General features: G+C 42.0%; 1 protein-coding gene and 1 long non-coding RNA gene across 2 annotated transcripts in view; one reads left to right on the forward strand and one right to left on the reverse strand.

Moving 5' to 3' along the window:
* The window catches only part of LOC142831067 (uncharacterized), a 176,137-nt gene extending 162,675 nt beyond the window's left edge, over nt 1-13,462 (reverse strand). Inside the window, exon 1 of the long non-coding RNA XR_012906688.1 lies at nt 12,917-13,462. This is a non-coding gene — a long non-coding RNA (uncharacterized LOC142831067). The remainder of the gene's footprint in view (nt 1-12,916) is intronic.
* SLC7A10 (solute carrier family 7 member 10) overlaps nt 1-23,277 on the forward strand; it is a 101,657-nt gene that overhangs the window by 68,090 nt on the left and 10,290 nt on the right. The window contains exons 3-7 of the mRNA XM_006114933.4: nt 14,160-14,311; nt 16,387-16,512; nt 18,438-18,591; nt 21,540-21,663; nt 21,759-21,862. Of these exons, the coding sequence (XP_006114995.1) occupies nt 14,160-14,311; nt 16,387-16,512; nt 18,438-18,591; nt 21,540-21,663; nt 21,759-21,862 (660 nt within the window). The remainder of the gene's footprint in view (nt 1-14,159; nt 14,312-16,386; nt 16,513-18,437; nt 18,592-21,539; nt 21,664-21,758; nt 21,863-23,277) is intronic.

The raw sequence follows: 23,277 nt of genomic DNA on the forward strand, positions 1-23,277 counted from the left end.
TAGTTCAGCTCAGTGAAAAAAATCTCTCTGGCTAACCTCCACTAATTGAATAAAAATGATGATGTGAAAGTACAGTATTGCAAGTTATTCAATCACACTCTCAGACTATGTCTACGCTGCACTGCTCTTCTGGAAAAAGCTACACAAATTGCAGGTCACAATTTGTGTAGCTTTTTCCACTTCTCCTTTCGAAAGAGGCTTTTCTGACATTTGGCCCGTCTACACTGAGGGGAAAGAAAACCTTTTTCGGAACATCTCTTCTTCCTCGTAAAATGAGGTTTACAGGGATGCCGAAAAAGCGCATGTGCTCTTCCAAAAAAAAATTCAGAAGAACAAACATGTTCCCTGTAAAAACTCTGCAGTGTAGACATAGCCTCATAGAGATAACTGTAACCACTCAAGATAGGTGAGAATAAATTCCCTGAATTTATGCAGATTCAGACATGGGGAAATTTGAACTGGAACTAGAATTCATAGTCCTGTTTTGCCACACTTCCACCAATTTGTTTCTGTGTACAGACTGCTCCTGGAAATGTAAAAAATTACAAGGTACCAGAAGATTCAGGCCACTAAGCAAATTTCTGTGAGAACCTAGATTCCTGAGATGAACCATCACTTTATTAAAATCCCAAAATACCTAGTAGACACTCATGTGACACACACTTTACATATAGCACCAAAGAATTCAGGACTAAAGAGGTTAAACAACCAGGCCACCTAATCGCTTAAGAACTAAGTGGCCCATTATGCTTTTGTGGGAATAATTCAAAATAAGATATGGAGAACATACATTTTAACCAGCAGAGTTTACTTTGTATTCTTCCATTCAAGAACAGAAAGTAGATAGCTTCACATATACATATTATTTTTCAGGGTCGGGTGGGTATTCTTCACTCAAATTAGCTAACTCATGGCAAAATTCTAGCAAAGATAAAGCATTTAGTAGTTTTCACATGAGATAGGAGGTCAAGCAAGTTAAAGACTATGGAGGTACCTTAGGGTTTACCTTAAAGAAAACTACAAACTGCTTTGTCCTCCTCTAGATTTCACCTCCAGTTAGCCAACTCAAGTTACAAACACATATTTTTTTCTAATAAACACACAGCCAAATCAGCTGAGCTGCGGGATTCTGTTATAGGCACACAGTGTCCTCCCAAAGGCCACTTGCTTCCCATGGATAACAGTGTTGATGCCAGGGCCATGTTGCCTGCAGTTTTCCTAATCATGGTTGCTCCTTAAAGATAGGGGGAAAGCATAAGGCGCTACAAACACTATTTGCTATTATATAAGTGCATCCTGTAAGGAAATCCAGAAAGTTGTCTTCTAGAGTAAGAGAAACTCTCCCCCCCCCCCCCCCCCCAAATCAAAAACTGGAGAATAAAACTTGTTTTAGTTCCTAATCAAAGCAGCAGCAGCTTTCTTCTTCAGGTTTGAGCTAGCCAGGCAATATCAAGAGAAATATAATCTTCTGACAAAAAAAGTAATGCTCCAATTCTCTTCTCTCCAAAATGATTCTATTTGTGCACCTGAGGGAACCAAAGGATATCATAAGAATATGACAAAGGTTTGTTTTAGCTGAGGAGTCTTCAGATACGTTTTCTGACTGAGTGTTAGTTTAAAAGGAATTCAGAAAGCTTTGATCCTCAGTAAGGAATTATCTTTACTTTTTCCCTGAGAGATGATTTCCAATAAAGGATGCACAGCGATTGTAACATTCAGTTCCATCAGTAACCCAAGTTTACAGCTTTTGGGGACATTTTAAGTATTTTCATTTTTCCACTGAAAAAGTGCATGTCTTCAATCAATAACTTCCCAGGTCAGTAAAGCTGAGCTAAACAAGTTGGGAAGCCTGCATTTTTCTTCCTTTTAAAAAAAACAAAACCCCACACTCATTACCCCCCACAAGTTCAATTCTCCTCTAATTTATCCACTCTAGGCCAAAAGAATCAAGTTTAGCACCCCCATGTCTAATAACTTGCCAGATTTCATGCTAAGAAGTCTGCATAATAGTAAACCTTCCTCTTATAGATTCTCTTCTATGGGAGTTTTAATTTTCTAACATAGCCAATGACATGACTTTTACATTTATTTCTTCCTCCTTTCCTCTTTCTTTAGTGCCAAGTGCCTTTTGGAATTTTTTTTTTCCTTTTTGGTATCATTCATGGGTGTGAATGAAAAGTTTTATCTAATGCCCAAAATATATTTATTTATAATCCCTTGACTAGTTTCCACCTCTGCCTATATGAATATGTTTATTGACTGTGAATGCATCAATAACATATTATAAAAATAAAATATAGCCTCAGCTATTCAGACACCCGGATACCATGATGATGAAAATGATAGAATGAAACAGGACAGAACACCACTGGTCATCACCAACAGTCCCCAGCTTAACCCCTCTAGCGCATCACTGACAGTCTACAACTAGTCTTGGAAAATGATCCCTCGCTCATACAGGCTTTGGGAAACAGGCCAATTCTCGCCTACAGACAGCCTCTTAACCGAATGAAAATACTTTCCAGCAGCCACACATCATACTTCAGATACAGTCATCCAGGAACCTAACCCTGAAACAAACCTCGTTGCCAACTCTGTCCACATGCCTACACAAGCGACACCATCACAGGACAATCACATAAGCCACAAGATCAGGGGCTCTTACAGCTGCACTTCCTCTATTGTGATATATGCCATCAAGTGCCAGCAATACCCCTCTGCCATCTATATTGGCCAAACTGGACAGTCTCTATGACAAAATATAAATGGACACAAATCAGTTGTCAGAAACGGTAACACATAAATCTGTAGGAGAACATTTTAACCTGCCTAGGCTCTCAATCATGGGTTTAAAAGTAGCCATTCTTTTACAAAGGAATTTCACCAGTCAATTACAGCAAGAGCATATAATTGGTATTCATCTGCAAATTTGACACTGTTTCCCTGGGCTTCAACAAAGACATTAACTGGATATCACATTATAAAGCCAATCTCCCTTGCCTTTAACACTGTATTTTTACATCAAAAGCTAGGTATGGGACATTTCCAGCCTACTTAATTAGCCTCATTAGCACCAGTCTTACATTTGACAGGGAGCTTTTTTTCCCCTAAATAACTTTGTTTCTGTAATTTCTACACTAGTTCATCATCTGATGAAATAAGTTTTGCCCATGAAAGCTCATACTATATATTTTTGTTAGTCTTTAGCCCCTAGTCTGCACTAGGAGATAAGTTCAAATTAAGATACGCAACTTCAGTTATGTTAATTGCATTGTTTAAGTCGAAATACCTTAACTCGAATTTTTGGCAGTGTCCACACTGCGGGAAGTAACAGGGAGCATACTCTCCCTTCAACTTCTCTTACTCCTTGTAGAAACAGGACTACTAGCATCAACAGGAGCACCCTCTCAGTTCAAATTAGCATGTCTTCACTAGACCTGCTCTTTCGAACCCAGGAAGGTCAACTGCAGCTTCTTTGTTCTTATCTGTAGTGTAGGCAAGGCCTAAGGTACCACAGGACCACTTGTTGTTTTCAAACATTCTAGTTTCTGGTATAGTAATTTTGCTTGTTGTTTCTTACTGTTAATGTAGCTTAATTTAATCAAAAGAAGTTGAAGAAATATTAATAAGCATTTAATATACAGCTGCAGCCCTGTCTTTGGGCTTTGAAACTGTGTAGATTACCCATCAAGGACAAACCACTGTTATGTCTGATGATCTCTAGTAACTAGAAAGTCTGGCCTTCTAAAACAAGACAAATTGATTTGGAGAAGATAGGGAAGAATAATATTTTGGATTTTTGGAAAGCTTTCCACCAGAGTTTCTCAAAAGACTTTTCAAAGAAAGTTTCAAAACCCCGTGCAAGAGAAGTAAGTATTATAACACAAACAGGGAAAATGAGGGAGAGTAGTTAAGGGTGCATTGAGACAGCATTGCTATTTCAGGATCCTTGTGGAATCCCAAAATAGATATTCCACATCTTTTAAACAAGCCCATTATTTTGAGATACCTTTCAAAATAATGGGCTCACTATTCCAAAGTCCCTGTAAACTTCATTCTATAAGGATTAAGAGACATTTCAGAATAGCACTCTATTTCAAAATTTGGCGCTGCAATAATTTCAAGACTTAAGTCGTCAATGTAGGGTCCAGGAGTCCTTTATTCCTTGTCTCCCAACTATAGCTACTAGATAATGCCCCATAACTGAAACTATAGGGGTGCCACATTTTTGTTTTATAAAATCATTTCACTTGAGGCAAAATCTATGAAGATGTAGACAGGGATTTTCACAGGCTCTAAGCAGAGGTTAGCCACTGACTTTCAATAGGAGTTGGGCAATTATCTACCCGTGGTACCTTTCAAAGTCTCTCCATAATGAGGACTTAATTTTCTAAAGCACTCAATGCTGGCCTTACTCTGCTCCTCTTAAAGTCATAATTTAATTTCCAAGAGAACTCAGAGGAAAACAAAAAAAAACTGACATCAGCACAATGTATTATATAATTAAACCCACACTGACAACCCAAATTAAAACAAATCTTGTAAATGCCAAGAAGTTTGTTATTTCTCAAACCGGCATTCCATGCCACACTGGTGTTTTCCTAGTAGAGAAAGAATTCCATTCCAGAATACCTGGGACCTAAACAAGGAAAAGATTCCGCATATCCAGAGATTACAAAGCATATAAAGAATCCTTGAAAGCCACCACTCAGAGAGATGACATTGTAATTGACATCTTATAAATTACCATCAAGTCATTGTCTGATTTAAAGAAATAAGTTGCTTTTCTTAGCAATAAGGAAGGCAGAGTTGAAGGAAAGAGATTGGTATTGAGTATTCTGAACAGACTGCGGTAAATGCCTTTGCTCTGGAGTTTGGGAGCTACCAAAGTAGACTCAGCATGAGACCCCTGCTCCCCCATTGAACTAGGATTCCCATGAAACCTGATTTTCCCTGTCTAGTTCCACTCATCATACTGCAAGGCCAAGAAAATTCAGGGTATGTCCCCAGATGAAGGGATATGTTAGCACAGTAAATGGACCCAATATTTATGGTATTGTCAGAATGCTGGAATTAGCAAAATATAATTGGCAAGTCAGAAATTCAGAATAATTAAATTCAGTAACAAATATTCAGTTATGGCACCAGTGCCAGCTACAACTCTGAATTTCTTGCCTTTCAAACATTTGTTATTTAACAATTTTGCTGTAACTTATTGATCCTTTAAAAAAAAAAACTCCAGAAAAGTAGTCCTCCTGTAGCACTTTAGAGACTAACAAAATATATGTTTATAATATCATGAACTTTTGTGGACACATCATCTTCCTCACTCATCTGAAGAAGTGGGTTGTGCCCACGAAAGCTCATGATACTACATATATATTTTTGTTAGTCTGTAAGGTGCTACAGAACCACTTGTTTTTTAAGTTTGTTTTTAAAGTTATAGACTAACGCAGCTACCCCTCTGAGGTTTATTGATCCTTTGTCAACTTTAATGCTAACTCCATTTTTTTCCCTTGTTTGTGAATTTCTTCCCACTAGAAACCTGAAACCAGGGCCCTTCTAAAGCTTGTCTTGACCCCCTTGCTTGGAGCATACAGACATGACATAGCTGCAGACAGTTGTGGGAGTTGTCACCGTACTTTTGATGGATTATATAGACCAAAGTTGTTATCATGACCCTGAAGCTGTACAGTATTAACACTTTTAAACAAGGACAGGATTTGACATACAAAGACCTCAGTCTGCTTAGAACTATGGAAAATAACATACCGGTAGTCCTTTAGATCATTTTATTAAAGATTCCAAAAGAAGGAAGGAAAACAGTTAAAGCATTTGAAACTAAGTATTTAGTAAGACATTCATTTTAACAGTATTCATTGTTTATCCTTTTTTAACTATAAATAGTTTTTAGAGGGATTAAAAACCCAGTTTGATGGTCTCTTAGGCCAGGTCTACACTAGACCCAGAAGCTCGGCTTAAGGTACGTAACTCTAACTATGTACAATACGTAACTAGAGTCAGTTTACCTTAACATCATCCCCATAGTGGTATGCCAATAGGAGCATTTACTCCCATCGGCTTCCCTTACTCCTCACATAGCAGAAGTACCAGCCACCAGCAGGGGCACATTCTCAGTTCAATTTAGCAAGTCTTAACTAGACTCACTAAATCAAACTCCAGAAGCTCCATTGTGGCAGCGTCAATCTTCTGAAGAGTGAAGGCAAGGCCTTAGATGGTAAAAACTGTCCTTTTTTGTGGGATGAAGGGTGATAAAATGTTAGCTGAAATGGGCTGGAGCCGTTATTGTCACTGTTAGAATCTGATCTTGTTTCCTAAAAGACAAAACAAGACAAATACTCACAAATGGATTGAGGAAAGAATAGCAAAGATGGAAAACAGAGCTATCTGTTGTTGATTCTCATTTGCAGTCTTGCTGCTAGAACAACACAGGCCTGGCATATGCTCTTATCAGCCACTCTGACACCTGGAACTTGTACTAGCATCAAGCTGTTTTAGGACACTGCTTTTAGCTGTTCCTCCAATTAAAGGTTTACAATGGCGCTGCAGAATAAATAGTCATGGGCAACTAAAGAAAACTCTTATGAAGCAGAAAGCAAAAAAGAGAGAGGGAGACAGTAGAAAAATTATGTGGGGAAGGAAAAGAACACATGGGGGGGTAACTAAAGCTTATACCCCAGATGGTTTTTGGAATGTAGCTGAAGACAGTGGAAGTGGTAATGTCATTTGAGTCCCTTTCTTTGGCCCAGTCTGCTCAGGACATCTCTCAGGATCAGGCCTCAGAGTGTCACTGTGGATCCCAGGAGGTGCCGGGTTGGCAGTCATAATGGTGAAGCCCTTTTCTTCCTGGTCTCCCAACTTTCAGTCAGCCAGCATTGTGGTTGCTAATTTTTCCCAGAAGTCTCTTTTTGAGTACCCGAAAAGAAAGTGGTGTCTCCAACCCTGGTTATTTTGTCCACTAATTAGGCTTAATTTCCAACACATCAATTTTAGTCCACTGATTTTGAGCCCCACTCTTCTTTCTTTTAGTAGGCATGATTTTAACAATCACTGAGTTATATCACTAAGCCTTTTTGGTTCGATTAATTTGGTCTTTGTCCTCCTTTTACACCTTTCCCTTCAACATTCATTAATACGTTATAAACTTGTGTCCATTTCCCCCACAGTTAGGCCCTGTAGGCCTCAGTTATCACAACCGAGTCTGCTCACTGGTTAATCTGAGAGGGAAACCTGGTCAGCAGAAAAATGGGGTGCCAGCAGGGAATCCTGATCAGGCCAGGAGTGGAGGGAAGTGGAAGCAACTTAAAAGCCAGGGAAGAATAGACAAACAAAAGGCAGCTGTTATGGGTCAAATAGGAGTAAGGAGCATTGGACATGGGTAGAGATGGAGAAACAGTGGTAGGATGGTGCTCAGCATATGGTGGGTGACTCTGGTCCAGGAATACCTGAGCTTCCCTTCCCACCAAGGTTTGTATCCAGATGCTGCTTGTTCCCCTTCCTGTCAAGGAGACAGAGGAAGTACAGTTTGCTGCATTCCTCTGATTCAGGCTGTGGAGGGCAGGGGACAGGTGAGCTGTGCACTTTCCTCTTGCTCCTTGACAAGTGATGGGAAGAGGAAGAGCAGTGTCCTGCTACACAAACCCACTCCCCAGCCCCCTGTCCTGAGCCCCTGCACTCCCCAACCCTGATTCCTGCACTCTCCCCACATACCCCAACTTTCTGCCTTTGCCCCTCCCCACACCCCCAAACCCTGACTCTTGCACACCCAACATCCCCGACTGCTGCCCTGAGCTCCCCTCTCCCGTTCCCACACACACACTCCCTGACACTCCCCAACTCTCTGCCTTGAGCCCCCTACACTCCACTCCACACTTAAATTTCTTTCTGGTACTGTCATGTCACAACCCCTCCCCCACAATTTCCTGCTCTGAGGGCCTGGAATTGGATTCAACTGTACCTATAAGAACGGTAAATTGCTTTTACTCCTAGGACAAAGTCACCAAAATGATGAATTTCTAAGGCCAAGCTGATTGAGATCCATATTTGGAGAACTTTACAAATATGTTTGTGGAAATTATGCCCTAAGGGAGTGGAGCACTCAATTCCCATTAATTTTAATGAGAACTCGGCTTCCAAATCCATTTGCCATCTTTAAAAATCATGCTTATGACTGTGCCACCTTTTTCCTTAGTAATCACACAAAACCCGCAGTGTCTAATGTGCGTTCTTAAATATCAATAGGTAAAATCGTTCTAATGTAAGGATATTTGTATAAATCATTTTTATTTGACCTGTAAATTCAGCATTGGGATACATTTTTGACAAATAGTACATCTGTATATTCAAAACAACAAATAGTCCTGTGGCACCCTAGAGACTAACAAAAATATTTATAGTATCATGAGCTTTCGTGGGCAAAACCCAATCCTTCAAATGAGTGCAAATGGACAGTCTCTACAGGAAAGAATTAATGGACACAAATCAGATATCCGAAAAGGCAACACACAAAAACCTATTGGAGAAAACTTTAACCTGCCTGGATCTGAAATTCACCATGTTGTTTCAGGCCAATTCCACAAGCCACATACACAGGGAAGGGTTGGAACTTAACTTCATTTACAAGTTTGATTCCTATCAGAGAGGAATGAATAAAGATACTGGCTGGCTAGCACACTACCTAATGACACACATCCTAATGACGTAACCAACCAAACTATGGCTACTTAAAGAGGTGCAAATTATCATCAGCTTCTTGTAACTTGAACAATATAATTCACTATTTATTTTCTTTTTTCTTCTTTCCCCCCACCTTTCCCACCCCCCTTCCCTTATTTATTCTTGGATCTGGACTTTTAATATTCCAGTCATCTGAAGAAATGGTTGTGCCCATGAAAGCTCATGATACCATCTACATGTTTTGTTAGTCTTTAAGGTGCTGATAGACTATTTGCTGTTTTTTAAGTTTTTATAAACATTTTGTTAGTCTCTAAGGTACCACAGAACTACTCGTTTTTAAAGTAACAGACTAACACGGCTACGCCTCTGAGTCTATATATTCAATAACTGTTTTATTAAATCCACTAGGCTCTCATTACCCAAATGCAAAGAGAGAGAATGTTTGATCTCAATACATTTTTAATTTGTTTCTAAAATGTAGATGAGGAGAATTAATCTACAGGGATGTTTGCATAACACTCAGTTTTGGCCTAGAATGAACAATATTTTTACTTAGGTTACAAAGCTGTCCAAATGTAATACATTAGTAAAAGCCCCAGAAGATTTACATTTACAACAGAGTTCCTCTCAAACAGGAAAGGGCCTGATCCAATGTCTGTTGAAGTCAATTAGAACCTTACCACTAGCTCCAACCGGCTTTGCAGATAAGAGTTCTATCCTGAAGAAAGTAGCCCTGGGCTTTAAGCCTGTGTAAAGCCCCACAGGCTGCAGACAGCTATCTGTTAAGATCATGCTATTGTGGAAGCCCCAAAACAGTCTCCAGGGTCATGTTAGCAAATGGCAAAATTGCTCAGGATACGGATTAACCATGCTAATAAACAACTTGACTCCAGCCCTGCTATTATTGAGTTCCTCTCCATTCCTGACCTCCTTCCTGTTCCAGACAGTGTATTGTGTTTTTCAAGCACACAGGATCCTACAAGCCAGTTAGGGTCCAATCCTGAGCAGTGCCAAGTGCCCTTAAACCCCACTGATTGCCATACCATTTGAGATTGATACTCAGCACTTTGCAGGGTTGGGCCCTTACTAAGGTTTCCAAACAAAACAAAACCCCCAAAACCTTGTCTTGCCCGTCACGTCATGCAGTATATCTGAGTCCCCTCAAACACAAAATCATTCCTCACACGCAAGAAAATATAGGAATTGCATTCAGGAAGAGTCCACAAGGAAATGACACTTTCCTCAACAATTTTGTCTCTTTCCTCCAGGATTCTCCTGAGGGTAACCAAGCAAGAATTATCATGCACGCTGAGGAGTTAAGAGCAATAAATATAATACTCAGCACTTCCACTGTGCTTTTCATTTCCAAAGCATTTCACAAACATTAACAAAGTGTTTCTCAGAATGCCCTGAGGAGGCATGCGTTACCCCACAGATGGGGGAAATGAGGCCCACAGAGGCTGGAATTTGTTCTAGGCCTCACATTCCGTGACAAAGACAGGATTAGGATTTGAGAATTCCTGATGCCCAAACTGCTGCTCTGTTCACCAGGACATGACGACTACTTAAAGGAAACGTTCTGACGGGCACTGTTCACTGTTACCATAAGCTGGCTCCTATGAATAACCAGGAGACAGTCAGGCACCTCAACTGCTGCTAGCCGCTCCTACAGCTGACATTTCCAACTGCAATTCATACATTCTCAATTTCTCACTGTAAACAAAAGGCAGGTGGGTCAGAGGGCTATGGCTCCTTAATCTTATCCCTCTAAATCACTGACAAGAACAGCTATACTTTCCCTAGGCCCAGATCTTCAAAGGTATTTAGGCACATTATGCCAACAGATTTCAGTGGGAGTTAGGTACCTAAATAACTTTGAGGATTGGGGCTTTAGCATAGGCCAGGGCTACTCAACATGCAGCCCATTTGTTTGCGGCCCATCGTGCAGTTTTGGGTTTGCACAGGGCTCAACATACAGCTCACAGGTGGGATCCTTTGAACATGGCCTCTACTGAGAACACGCTCCACAATGGTGAGGCATCTCCCAGGCAGTGTGATCATTGAAAAACACAAGCGGATGACTGGCTGGAACAGACACAGGCTGCCCGCGTTTCTAGTCCCCAGGGAAGAGGTGTTGGGAGCGCAAGGGCATTGTGTGAAGGAAGCTATTTGCATGTATATGCAACCACGGCGTCTGCTGTATCACTGTGGCCTCCAGGGCTTCCAAAGTTGAGTAGCCCTGGCATAGGCATTGATTAGATGAGTGCTCTGGGGCTCATGCACCAGTGGAAAAAAGCAGAGGGTGCTCAGCACTCATTAGCCACAGTTGCCGGGCAGGGCCAGCCCAAGTTATTCGTGTACCCCAGGCCCCAGGAGCGTGGCGCCACCTCCGGGAGTGTGGCGCATGTACGGCTCTGCCTCTCTGGGCGACCAGTGCCCCTGGGTGCCCAGCGCATGCGCAGCCCTGGGCACCTGGCGCATGCACAGCCCCGCCCTGGGTGCCCGGCGCATCCGCACCCCCATCCCCGCCCAGTCTGGCGGCACTGCCTACAATGGGGCGCCCTGGGCAGTACCCTGGTCAGCCTGTAGCTTGGGCCGGCTCTGCTGCTGGGTGGGCTTTGGGGCTGGCCATGGATCAGCTATTCCATGGGGCTTTGAGGCTGGGAGGAGTTTGGGGGGCCAGCAGCAGGCTGGGAGGGAGCTTGGGGACAGGGAGCTGAGAAAAGGGAGCAAAGGACAGGTGAGTAAGTAGAGCAGGAGCGAGGCCAAGGCTTCAAGGGAAGGGGGCAGAGCCTTGGAATGGGGCCACATTGAGCACCCACTAGAAAAAACAAAAACCTACACTTGTGGGCCCTAGTTCTTATTTTATACTGCCTAAACCTCTTTTATCTAAAAGGTCTGACTCCTTCTCCGCTCTGGTAAGGCAAGACTGATTTCAACATCTCTGATTCCACCAGAGTAGTGAATTACAGAACAATCCCAACAGTTTATCAGATAAAGCTCCAGCTTCTGCTTTCCTGATGTTCTCAGACACGCAAATCAATTCTCAGGAGAACTCCATCCCATGTAAACAGCCAGAACTGCTGACTGAGTATCTGCTCCAACTGCCCCTTCTTATTTCACAACTGACCTTTTTGTATTATCCATTTTGGTTAAAATCCCCTCCTAAGACAGGACTGGAACTCTTAGTAAGATAAAACTGACACTTTCACCATTTGCCTTGTTCTTTAATTAGGCAGGTTATGTATTTCACTCGCAATACAGACATTTAAACACAGTTATGTCCAAAAAAGTCCTGTCTCACTTCAACCTAAGTTCAACTTAAGTCATGTCCACTCCACGTTATGGGTGCATTGAATGGGCATATGCATTTTCACCGGCACACACCCTGATGTAGACTTTGCTGCATTCGCTCCTGTACTTGAAGATGATAGAAAATTCATGGGAAAAGCTTATGAGTTTTACTCACAAACATTTCAGTCCTTGCACACACAGGTGTCAGTGCTACCATGCACTCACACAAGTCCACACCTATCAAAATTGCATACACACAGGCAGAGGCTGGTTTGAGAGGAAAACAGTTTGACCAGGTGAGTCAGCAATCAGCATTGTCAACAACTGATTAGTTCAATCTTTATGTCTTCTTAATCTTTGATTATTTTCTTGTCGGACTCTAACATTGTAATCCAAATAAATTCCTTATGAGAGAATCCAAAAAAACTTAAATTTTTCTTTTAAAAGTATTATGACTGAGTAAAAATCACATCCCAAAGACAATTACCAACACACAGATAATCCTCTGGTGCTGTACTTTTTCACACAGCCACAGGCTAGAAATTATGTAGTAAAATTCTGTGGCTGTACCAGGTTTAGCACAATTGTATCCAGAGCCATGACTGGCACTCCTACATGATCAGTTAATGCAAATAATAATAAACAGTGTGAAAGAACTTGGCTGAGTTAGACCCTTTAAAGTGATAGAAATTATAGCAAAAGGAGGGGAAAAGCCACTCAAAGAAAGTAAAGAGAGAGATAAATGCTGAAAGGTTTTTAAAGCAAATTTTGTCATTTGGGAATGTAACCAAGTTTTTTTATGTGCTAGCTGATTTGCAAAGTTAATGATACAGCAGTTTATAAGAAAATGAAAGCATGAGAACATGCCATACTCCTCTGGAACAAAAAGGGGGAAACAAACATACTAGGAATGAAGAGCACTTACCAGCTACAAAAAAGGGAGTAGCAGCAAGAAATGAGTTGAAAAATGACTCCTTTAGGGCTGGAGCTGCTTTGCTCTGCCAAATTTAAAGGGCCAGCTACAGAAAGGCAGCTGGGAAAAAAGAGCCTGTAAGAGAGCACCCAGAAAAGGTGGCTGGGAAACATTCTGTGTTGTGCATTCCACTACTATATATATATATGTGTATATATATATATATATATATATATATATATAAAAGAATCAGCAGTATCTCATCTTCTTACACTGATAACATCTTACATATAGTTCCTATCCAATTGATAAGAAAAACAATTTAAGTTACTTTCTTAAAGTAAAAACACTGAACATGTGAAAAGTTCTGGCAGCTAGATTGATCTGTGGGCCTCAATCTGACCAAAGGATTTGCCTCTGAAGTGTTCAGAAGGAGACCTGAAGGTTCAATTCCTGCAAAAAGGAAGGTCAGTGGACACCAAAATATACCATCAATAATACTTTTTGTTTATACACCTCAACTAAGCCTTCCTGCACCTTTGTGAGGCAGGTATTTTTATCCCCATCCACAGAGGAAGCAAGTGAGGAACGTAAAGGCCTACATTTTCAAAAGTATTCACTAATTTTAGGCAAACCATTTCAGCTAGTACTGAAATCAGTAGTAGTTGTGGATGCTTAGGTGCTCTTATTCAGGTCCTGCATATCTCAGGTTGGGCTACCAAAAAAACCAGAAACATCTATATCTAATGGGCAGGCAGAAACTTGCCACAAATCCACAGCATCTGTGGCCCAGCTAGGAGTATAGCTCAGAAATTCTGCTGTAGCCTTTAAACCATGCTCAGGACAACTTTAAGATGAAAGACCAAAGAGTGTATTGTGGTAACACATCGTCCTAGAACACATCTTTTTCAGTTCTAGGGGCAGCATTTATCCATTGATTGTAGTCTGACTGTGACATTCAAAGCTAACTCACTGTGCTGAGAATATGTCTCTACCTCTTGTTGTGTGCATGTTTAAACTTTGTGTTACATCACATCAAATTTAAATGAAAAAAACCACCCCAGCTTGAGGGTAAATAAGAGTAGAGAAATATGGAGGGGAATCAGATAACTGATTGTTTTGATGTGGTTTAGAAAAATAGCTGCCTCGTTCTGAAACCTCTGTAAAGATAGTCATCAGATTATGAAACTGTTGTACAGTCAAATGAGTCTTACTGGCATAACAGCAGCACCAATTGTTTTTCTTGTGAATACAGTTTTTTGCTGTTATGGAGTGCAGTGCTTATCATGTACCCCACCAGCCTGGCTGTTATCGCATTGACATTTTCAAACTATGTTCTACAACCGGTGTTCCCTAACTGTATCCCACCTTATAATGCCTCCAGGGTCCTCTCCATCGTGTGTCTATGTGAGTATTTCCTAATGTTCTTTATGCTCATAAGAAGTTTAGATCATGTTTACATCAAAGAGGTTTAATATTCTCTTAGGGGTAAATTCATCCCCACCCCAATGGTCACTGAAGTTCCATTTTCACCAAGACCAAGGCTGTTCCATTATGGTGCAGGTTGGATGGGGAGGTTCTATATATCATGCAAAGTTTCCTCAAAGCAGCACACAGAGGACAGGCCATAGGTAAGGGAAGAGGATCCTTAGCTCTTCTGTGCCAGTTTTTCCTGCCCCTGGACCAGGCACAAGGCTCAGCTGAGTTTTATTTATATTTTCATTGAGTAATATGGGATGGTATATTCCCAGGGTTGCCAGTTTTGGATGGACATATTCTTGGAGGTTTTATCACATTTCAGAAGCTTTAATTAAAATTAATCTTTCATTCTGGGAGATTCCCGGACAATCCTGGAAGGCTGTCAACCCTATATATTCCTCAAAGAATTAGAATAGATCAAAGAGACGATAGATTAGGTATAATCTGGATTAGGTATAAACTGATGTTTTGAGGTTCAGGTTGAAAGATGAATAAAGGGTGGGGGTCAGTATGAGTAGCTAAGAACCTTTTACTCTGTTTAAGCCGTTTTTGCTAACTTGACAAATGGGGTAGCATTTCACAAGTCGTGTGTGTGTGTAAAAAAAATGCCACCAGTTCTTAACTACTAGGGGTCCAGACAGGAGCAAACCTTTGTGAAAAGGGATGAGAGACTCACCACTTCTCCTCAGGCCTGGTCTATACTACTGAGTTAGGTCAGCATAAGGCAACTTAAACTGACCTAAGTATCTACACTAAAAATGTGTTCCTATTGACAACACTACGGCTGTGTCTACATTGTCACCCCTTTCCGGAAAAGGGATGCTAATGTAGACTTCGGAATTGCAAATTCCGCGGGGGATTTAAATATCCCCCGCGGCATTTGCATTTACTTGGCTGCCGCTTTTTTCCGGCTTAAGTGCCAGTCTAGACGTGATTCTCCGGAAAATAAGCCCTTTTCCAGAGGATCTCTTATTCCTACTTTCAAGAATCACATCTAGACTGGCGCTTTTCTCCGGCTTATCCCCAAGCCGGAAAAAAGCGGCAGCCATGTAAATGCAAATGCCGTGGGGGATATTTAAATCCCCCGCGGAATTTGCAATTCCGAAGTCTACATTAGCATCCCTTTTCCGGAAAGGGGTGCCAATGTAGACACAGCCTACATGTATATCTACACTACGGGATAAGGTCAAGTTAAGATATGCAACTTCAGCTACATTAATTATGTAGCTGAAGTCCAAGTACCTTAACTCGACTTTTGGGGCTGTCCACACTGTAGGAAGTCGAAGAGAGAAAGCTCTTCCTTCAACTTCACTTACTCCTCGTGAAAGCAGGGCTACTAGCATTGACCAGAGTGCCCCTCTCAGTTCTAATTAACGTGTCTTAACTAGACCTGCTGATTCGAACCCTGGAAGATCAACAGCAGCAGTTTTGATCTTCTCTGTAGTGTAGACATACCCCAACTTAATAACTCCCCTCACAAAAAAACCCAGAGTTAACATCAATGCAGTTAGGTAAAGGTAGTGTCAGTGTAGACACAATGTTACTAACATCAACTGTTATTGGCTTTCAGAAGCTATCCTGCATGCCCCACACTGACAGTTCAGTGGGTGCTCCTGATAAGGACGCACACTGCTGACACAAGGAGCAAAGTGTAGACACGCACAAGCAATAAAATTACTGTGGCAGCTATATGCCAATGGAAGTTAGGCTGACTTAACTTTGTGGTGTAGACATGCCTCTGTTCACACAGAAGTCCCTCCACAGCTGGGACTGGCAGAATATTGATGACTCAGCAGGGATAAAGCTGTGGCAAACTTCCTTCTGAAACAGGCAGTTTTTGAGGATGGAGTTAATCCTGCTCATTTGATCCATCCAAATCCAAGCTAGATTTTCATCTGGTCTGCTGATAGGCAACTAGCAGCCTATGTTTCTCAGCTTTTGCAAATGAATGTTCTGAAATATACAAAATTTTGTTCCACTGAATTCAGTTTTCTGCTCTCTAGTACTCCTGACCTGGGTGAACAGCTCCAGCGTTCGATGGGCAACTCGCATCCAGGATATATTCACAGCAGGAAAACTGTTAGCCCTGGCCCTTATCATTACAATGGGCTTCATACAGATCTTTAAAGGTACTCACTGAGACAGCCTAAACATCAGTACTGTACTATTGGTGAAATTAAATTCTCTTTGGAATCCTATTGCACCCATCCCATTGTGACCTAGTCCTTAGCAGGCCTTAGAGAAGAGTTCTGAGGGCTTATTACTTCCACTGCTGACAGAATACAATTAGCAAGCAGTTGGATTTGAAAGAAACTGGATGAGGAAGTAGCTAGTGAAGTTACTTGATCTGTGTGGGAGGACAAGTTTCAAGCAGGGCCTAGCAAAGTTCCAACACTCCAGTCATCTGAAGAAGTAGGCTGTGCCCACAAAAGCTCATGATACTATCTATATGTTTTGTTAGTCTTTAAGGTGCTATTTGTTGTTTTTTAAGATTTTCCAGTTAGACAGACTAACACGGCTACCCCTCTGCAACCACTGGGTAAGGCGGACATTAATAAACTAGAACCTCTGTACTCTGGGTGTCCCTAACCCGGGAACACATATGGGAGGGAGGAGGAAATGGTGCTGCACACTCCCACTCCTTCTCCTCCTCAGCAAGGGGAACTGCAGCTTCCCCTGAGGCTTTTCCCGGCTACTCCCATAGCATCAGGATACAGGGCCTACAAGCATCAGGGAACGCAGAGCTATGCACGCACCTGGAAGCAGGCACCAGGTATGCAACCCATCTCCTCATGCTCAGACCCCACAGCACTCCGTCTCCCCCCCCCCCCAATCTCGGCCAGCAAAATCTTTAATCAGGCATGCCCTGTTTCCCAGGGTTCGCTGCATTGAAGAGGTTCAAGTATATGTGACTAAACTGAAAATAATTAATGTTAATTGCAGTTGATTGAAAATTACAGGATTCCTTCCAAATATGGAAAGAATCACAAAGGAAGTGTTCTTCATAACATAGTATAATAAGTAATTATCAAACAAGTATCATAGTACAGAAATAAGTTGTAGCATCCTTATACAAATTTCTCTCTCAAAGAAAATGGTTGTTTTAATAAAGGGCTGAACTGAAATATTGAGAAATATCTCATGAGGTAGATTTATAGAGTAATTTTATCAGAGACATGTTCCTCAGATTTTAAATTACGTTTAATGAACTCTGTATGCAGTAATCCTGAGAAATATAGGCCTCAAATCAACAAGCAGCATAATCAGTTGCCTAACTTTAAGTATACGAGTCGTTCCAGTTCCCCAGGAAGCGATGAGTAAAGTTAGATGAGTGCGTGTGAGTTTTAGTGATTAAAGCCACAATGAAAAGCACAGAACAAGGGATTATGATGTTTTCAGTATGTGTGAAATGGGTCACGTAGAGAGGACAGAAATACTGTACCGTATTAACAATTAACTGAAAGAATTACATGAGACCACCACTTTCCAGATTTGGGAAGAAAAAAAAAGCCCCACAGCTTGAAAAATTACACTCACCCTGGAGGTGGTTGTTGTTGGGTTGTTGTTGGTTTTTTTTTTTCTCTTTTTTTTTTTTTTTTTTTTTGTAGTAGATTGAATGTTATTGAAGAACCCTGAGTTCCTGTAGAGGGGGCACTCACTCCATTCAGAAAAGAGTTTAGGACATCAGACGCAAATAGCTAGTATAAATTGTCAGAGTTCCACTGAAGTCAATTGGGGTCACACAAGTTTTGGGGGAGCTGTCAGTCCAGCTATGACCATTTCATACCATCAAGACTGTGTCCCAGAACTGTTTTGTTCGAGAATCTAAAAAGAAGCATTAGGTGTTAAAATTTTCCAGCTTGCGGGGGTGCAAACCAGGGGAGCATAGTCTAAGATTAACAAACATAATATAAAATTGAATGGACACAATTCTGGAAAGTTTACAACTCTCTGAAAATATGCTCTGGTTTCCCGGGTAGGTGGCACTTCCACCAATCAGCATCAAAATATTTTGCACTTCTGACTTAACTTCTTGCTTTTGTTCTGTCAATAGGAAACTATGAAGAACTGATACCAAGCAATGCATTCAATTTTTGGAGGTCTCTATCTGTGGGACATTTAGCATTAGCTTTTCTTCAAGGGTCATTTGCATTCAGTGGGTGGAATTTCTTGAATTATGTAACAGAAGAACTAGTTGACCCCCGCAGGCAAGTATTTATTTACATATGACCCAAATACCTTTGTGGTAAAGGCAATGGAATCAGTCTGTTGGTGCCATGCACAGTGTGTTCCGCAGCAGGATTGACATCATTAAATGTCTATACATATTTGAAGCAAAGGTAATTAAGGTTATCACCTGCCTTTTGAGATCCCATAAGGGGCAAGCTAAAGAAATGAAGGTGCTGAAATTAAGACTGTTTTTGGCCCATCAATTTATACAAAGCACTCACTGAGCAAAGATCATATAGGTGCAACACTGACATAATGGCACTATTGATCTGTCTATTGCTTATATATCAATCTATATTAATGGGACTTAACATAACTATCTATTACTTATATGTTAATGGCACCAAACATAACTACCTAATATATTAATCTATACCATTGATGGGATGCCGCATTAAATTACATTAGAGAGAGAGAGATCTGTTTAATACCAAAACACTTTGTCTGTGGTCTTGGTTTTTCAAACAACATTTTCCCCAAAGAGAACACACAAGGAAGAGATTAAAATTGTCTTTTTGTAGAAGAGGCAGCATCTCCCCTCCCCTCCCCTCCCCTCCCCTCCCCTCCCCTCCCTCATCCCTCAACCCCCTCCATTTAACACTTCTGCATCTGCCCTCTTCTGAGGTCTGTGCAGCGTGGCTGCTGGCTGTAGGGAGGAAGTTCTTAAGAGTGATTGGCATCAGGTTTGGTGCTGACAGTGAAGGCTTTGACATGAGTTACCCCCATCATGTTTGAAAAGCCAGAGGGAGAGTGATTCTAGTAGACTGATTAATTCACAAAGCAGTTAGTTCTGGATGTTCAGCACATGTACCCCTCTCCCCAATTAAGCAAGATGTAATTTCAGGTATTACTCATTCTGGATGGAAACAAATGACAGCCTCAGTCCTGCAAAGATTTAAATGCATGTTTTAACTTTACCTGTGTAAGTAGTGATATGTTCATGTTATGCATGTTTGTAAATCTTTGAAGGATTTAAGAGGGAAAGGAGGCAGGTATGGAAGGCAACTGTAAATATTTTCACAAACACCCACAATGTCCTAGCTGAAGGATGAAAAGTTTTGATCTCAGTAAACTAGTGTAGACTAATTTGAGGTCTAATCTGAGTAAAAAAGAGCCATCGGAAAGAGTTAACATAGTGTTTGCAGCAGGCAATGAACACTGCTGTCAAATGCACAAGTTTAAGAAGAAAAATAATTCAGCTTGTAGAAAAAGAAACCATCTGGCACATAGTTTAAACTGATGGATTATCAATAGAGTGTCAGAGATGCTCTCTGGAAGTTTTGCAACAGAATTATATAGTTTTTGAAGGAGTATTACAAAATAAAATACTATTTTCATTGGTGAAAACTATTTATTAATCTTTTTGCTTATTGGACAAAGAACAAAATCAGAGCCTGAATGAAGTGTACATCCTATAGAGCTCTCTGAGTCCATAGAATGCTTCTGTCACTTGGTATGTTTCTCAATGAATAACTTAGGCTGAGAGAAAAAGGCAAGTCCATTTTTTCCATGGTATCATTTTTATCAAACAGAGCCTCATGTAAGCTAAATTAAATTTACAGAACGTTGTTTGTTTTGTTACTTATCACCGTAATAGCTTACATAATATAGAAGATATATGGGAATTCTTTAAGAGGAAGCAGCTTTCTGGTATCTCCATCATAGCCATGTTGTAAATTCTGTTTGATGGATTCAGCTCTGTGGTGATATCCTGTGTTACATTACATGGATTTATAATCTATATATACATGAAGCCCTGTAATGGTTTTAGTATTCTCAGAACTGCAATACAGGCAGTCCCCGGGTTACGTACAAGATAGGGACTGTAGGTTTGTTCTTAAGTTGAATCTGTATGTAAGTCGGAACTGGCGTCCAGATTCAGCCGCTGCTAAAACTGATCAGTTTCAACAGCGGCTGAATCTGGACGCCAGTTCTGACTTACATACAGATTCAACTTAAGAACCCCAGGCATCCCCAAGTCAGCTGCTGCTGAAACTGATCAGCGGCTGATTCCAGGAAGCCCAGGGTAGGGGCTTCCTGTAGTCAGCCACTGGTCAGTTTCAGCAGCGGCTGACTTGGGGATGCCTGAGGCAGAGCAGCTGGGGTGCTGCTGGGTTGGTCCAGTAGCGCCGCCGCTCCTCGGCGCTATTGGACCAACCCAGCAGCACCCAAGCTGCTCTGCCCCAGGCGTCCTGATTCAGCCGCTGCTGAAACTGACCAGCAGTGGCTGAATCAGGACGCCTGGGGCAGAACAGCTGGGGTGCTGCCGGGTTGGTCCAGTAGCGCCCAGAGCGGCGCTACGGGACCAACTGGCAGTGCCCCAGCTGCTGTACCACAGGTGTCCGGAGCAAAGCCATGGAGCACGGGGGCAGCGGGACAGCCCAGACGCGCCGTGGCTGTCCTGCTGCCCTCGGGCTCCGTGGCTTTGCTCTGCTTTGTTCCCCGTCCTCCGCGGCTTTGTTCCCCGCGTCCTCCGCGGCTTTGCTCTGCTTTGCCCCCCCCCCCCCCGTCCTCCTGGTCTGCAGACCAGGGAGATGGGGGGGGGGGCAAAGCAGAGCCAAGCCGCGGAGCGCGTGGGCAGCGGACAGCCCTGTCCGCTGCCCACGTGTTCCGCCGCTTTGCTTCCTCTCCCTGGTCTGCTGGAGACCAGGGAGAGGAACGGCCCTGTTCGTAACTGCGTAACTCGGGGACTGCCTGTATGTCAAACTACTGAGAGGAGTGCAGATATGGGGCAGGAGGAGGGGGACGAAAGAGTGAAGTTTCTCTTGTTTTGTTCTAGGTAGTGATAAGGGCAGTAAAACACAGATCTGGATGTAAACTTTCCCACGGTTGCCATGAATGAGAGGGACAAGTGAAGGGTGGGGGTGGTACAGTCCAGTTATATGTGAATACAAATTCTTATCAAGCCTCCTGATTCTTCTATTAGGAACCTACCTCGTGCCATATTCATATCCATCCCATTGGTGACATTTGTGTATACATTCACCAACGTTGCATATTTCACTGCCATGTCACCCCAAGAGCTCTTGTCCTCCAATGCCGTGGCAGTAGTAAGTAAACCATTCCATGGATGCCTAAAATACACTTTAATTTCAGTTCTGTGTTGTGCAGTTTATTTCAGTTTCTCTGCCTTCTGTTGCTTTAGACATTTGGTGAAAAGTTACTGGGCTACTTTTCCTGGGTTATGCCAGTCTCAGTGGCCTTATCTACATTTGGAGGAATAAATGGATACCTTTTTACCTCATCAAGGTTAGCTGGAGTACAATTTTATGAACATTATCTAATTTGGGGAGGGAATGTTTTAATTTAATTTGCTACATCAATGGTAGCGAGGCATTTTGTGTGCTACCGAACTTGATCTCAGTGTTGGACACATTAGATGCATTAAATTATGTTCCATTTTGGTCAGCAACTGTAATACTGTCTAGCAGGATCTCCTGCAAAAGAGCCCTGATGGTGTACTGGAAATGACTGCAGCTGTGATGGAATGATTTGTACTCAGAGTAAAATATTGTCTAAATATGTAGTCAATATAATTTTACAATAATAAAGTTTCAGTGTCCACAAGCTAAACTATGCTTAGTTAAAAAAAAATAGGTTGAAAAAAATGAGGATTCTACGGCCAAATTCCAATCTCAGTGACTTGGACATAAATCCAGAGTAAACCCATTCCCCTGAAGCGCATTTGCGCTGGTGGAACTGGAACCAGAATCTTTCCAATAGTCTATTTAAATTTGTAATTTGACAGAAATGTATGAGCTCTCTAAAAAAATAAAATACAAACATCCGTCAGAAAAGAGATACCAATTCATCTTGTTAGTGCTTTGGCCAAATCCTTAGTGCTCTCAAAATGTCATGAGACCTGACAAACTTGAGGACATTTAAAAACACATAACAATTGATGTACTTCATAAATATAACTTTGATAGATACTGGGCCTGATCCAAAGCCCACTAGTCACTGGAAAGATGGTTGATTTTGGCTGTATCTGAAATATTTATATGGCTCCCATCACTATAGTATCCAAAAGCCCATGAAGTTATTTTCAAAACATCACTGTGAGGTAGGCAGTTCTTTTAGCCCCATATTTACAGAAGAGTCCTGAGCCAGATTGAGTCTAATGCCCAGAGCCTCCTCAAAGGTACGTGGTAGCTTGCAAATACCTTTGAAGAGCTGAGCCTAAATGCTGTGCCCACGGGCACACAAAAAGTTTGTGGTGGAACAGGAAATTGAACCCCCATCTCCCAAGTACCAGACTAGCACCCTAATCAACAGAACAGGAGTGAGAAAACTACAGGCCATGGGCCACATCCAGCTTGTTGGACCTGTTGATCCAGCCCTGGAGGTCCCACAGCTAGGGAGTGTGGCCGGAGGCGTGACCCTCTCCATCTGCCACAGCAGCCAGTGAGTGCAGTCCCCACTCAGTCCACTGCTGCAGATCGGGAGCATGGTTGGGGGCTGGGAGCTGAGGAGCGTAGTTGGGCACTTGCTTAGCTCTGCCTGCCACAGCAACCAGAGAGCATGGTTTGGGACTTGCCCCACTCCAACCCCATTCTCCAGCTGGGGAGGCCAGGGCTAATGGCAGCACAGGAGCACCCATTTTTCTGGAGCTCCCCACTTGTCTGGGGCCCAATGGCTAATCCACCACTGTGAGGAGGTCAGGG

The sequence above is a fragment of the Pelodiscus sinensis genome, chromosome 12 (genome assembly GCF_049634645.1).
Source record: "Pelodiscus sinensis isolate JC-2024 chromosome 12, ASM4963464v1, whole genome shotgun sequence".
Lineage (NCBI taxonomy): Eukaryota > Metazoa > Chordata > Testudines > Trionychidae > Pelodiscus > Pelodiscus sinensis.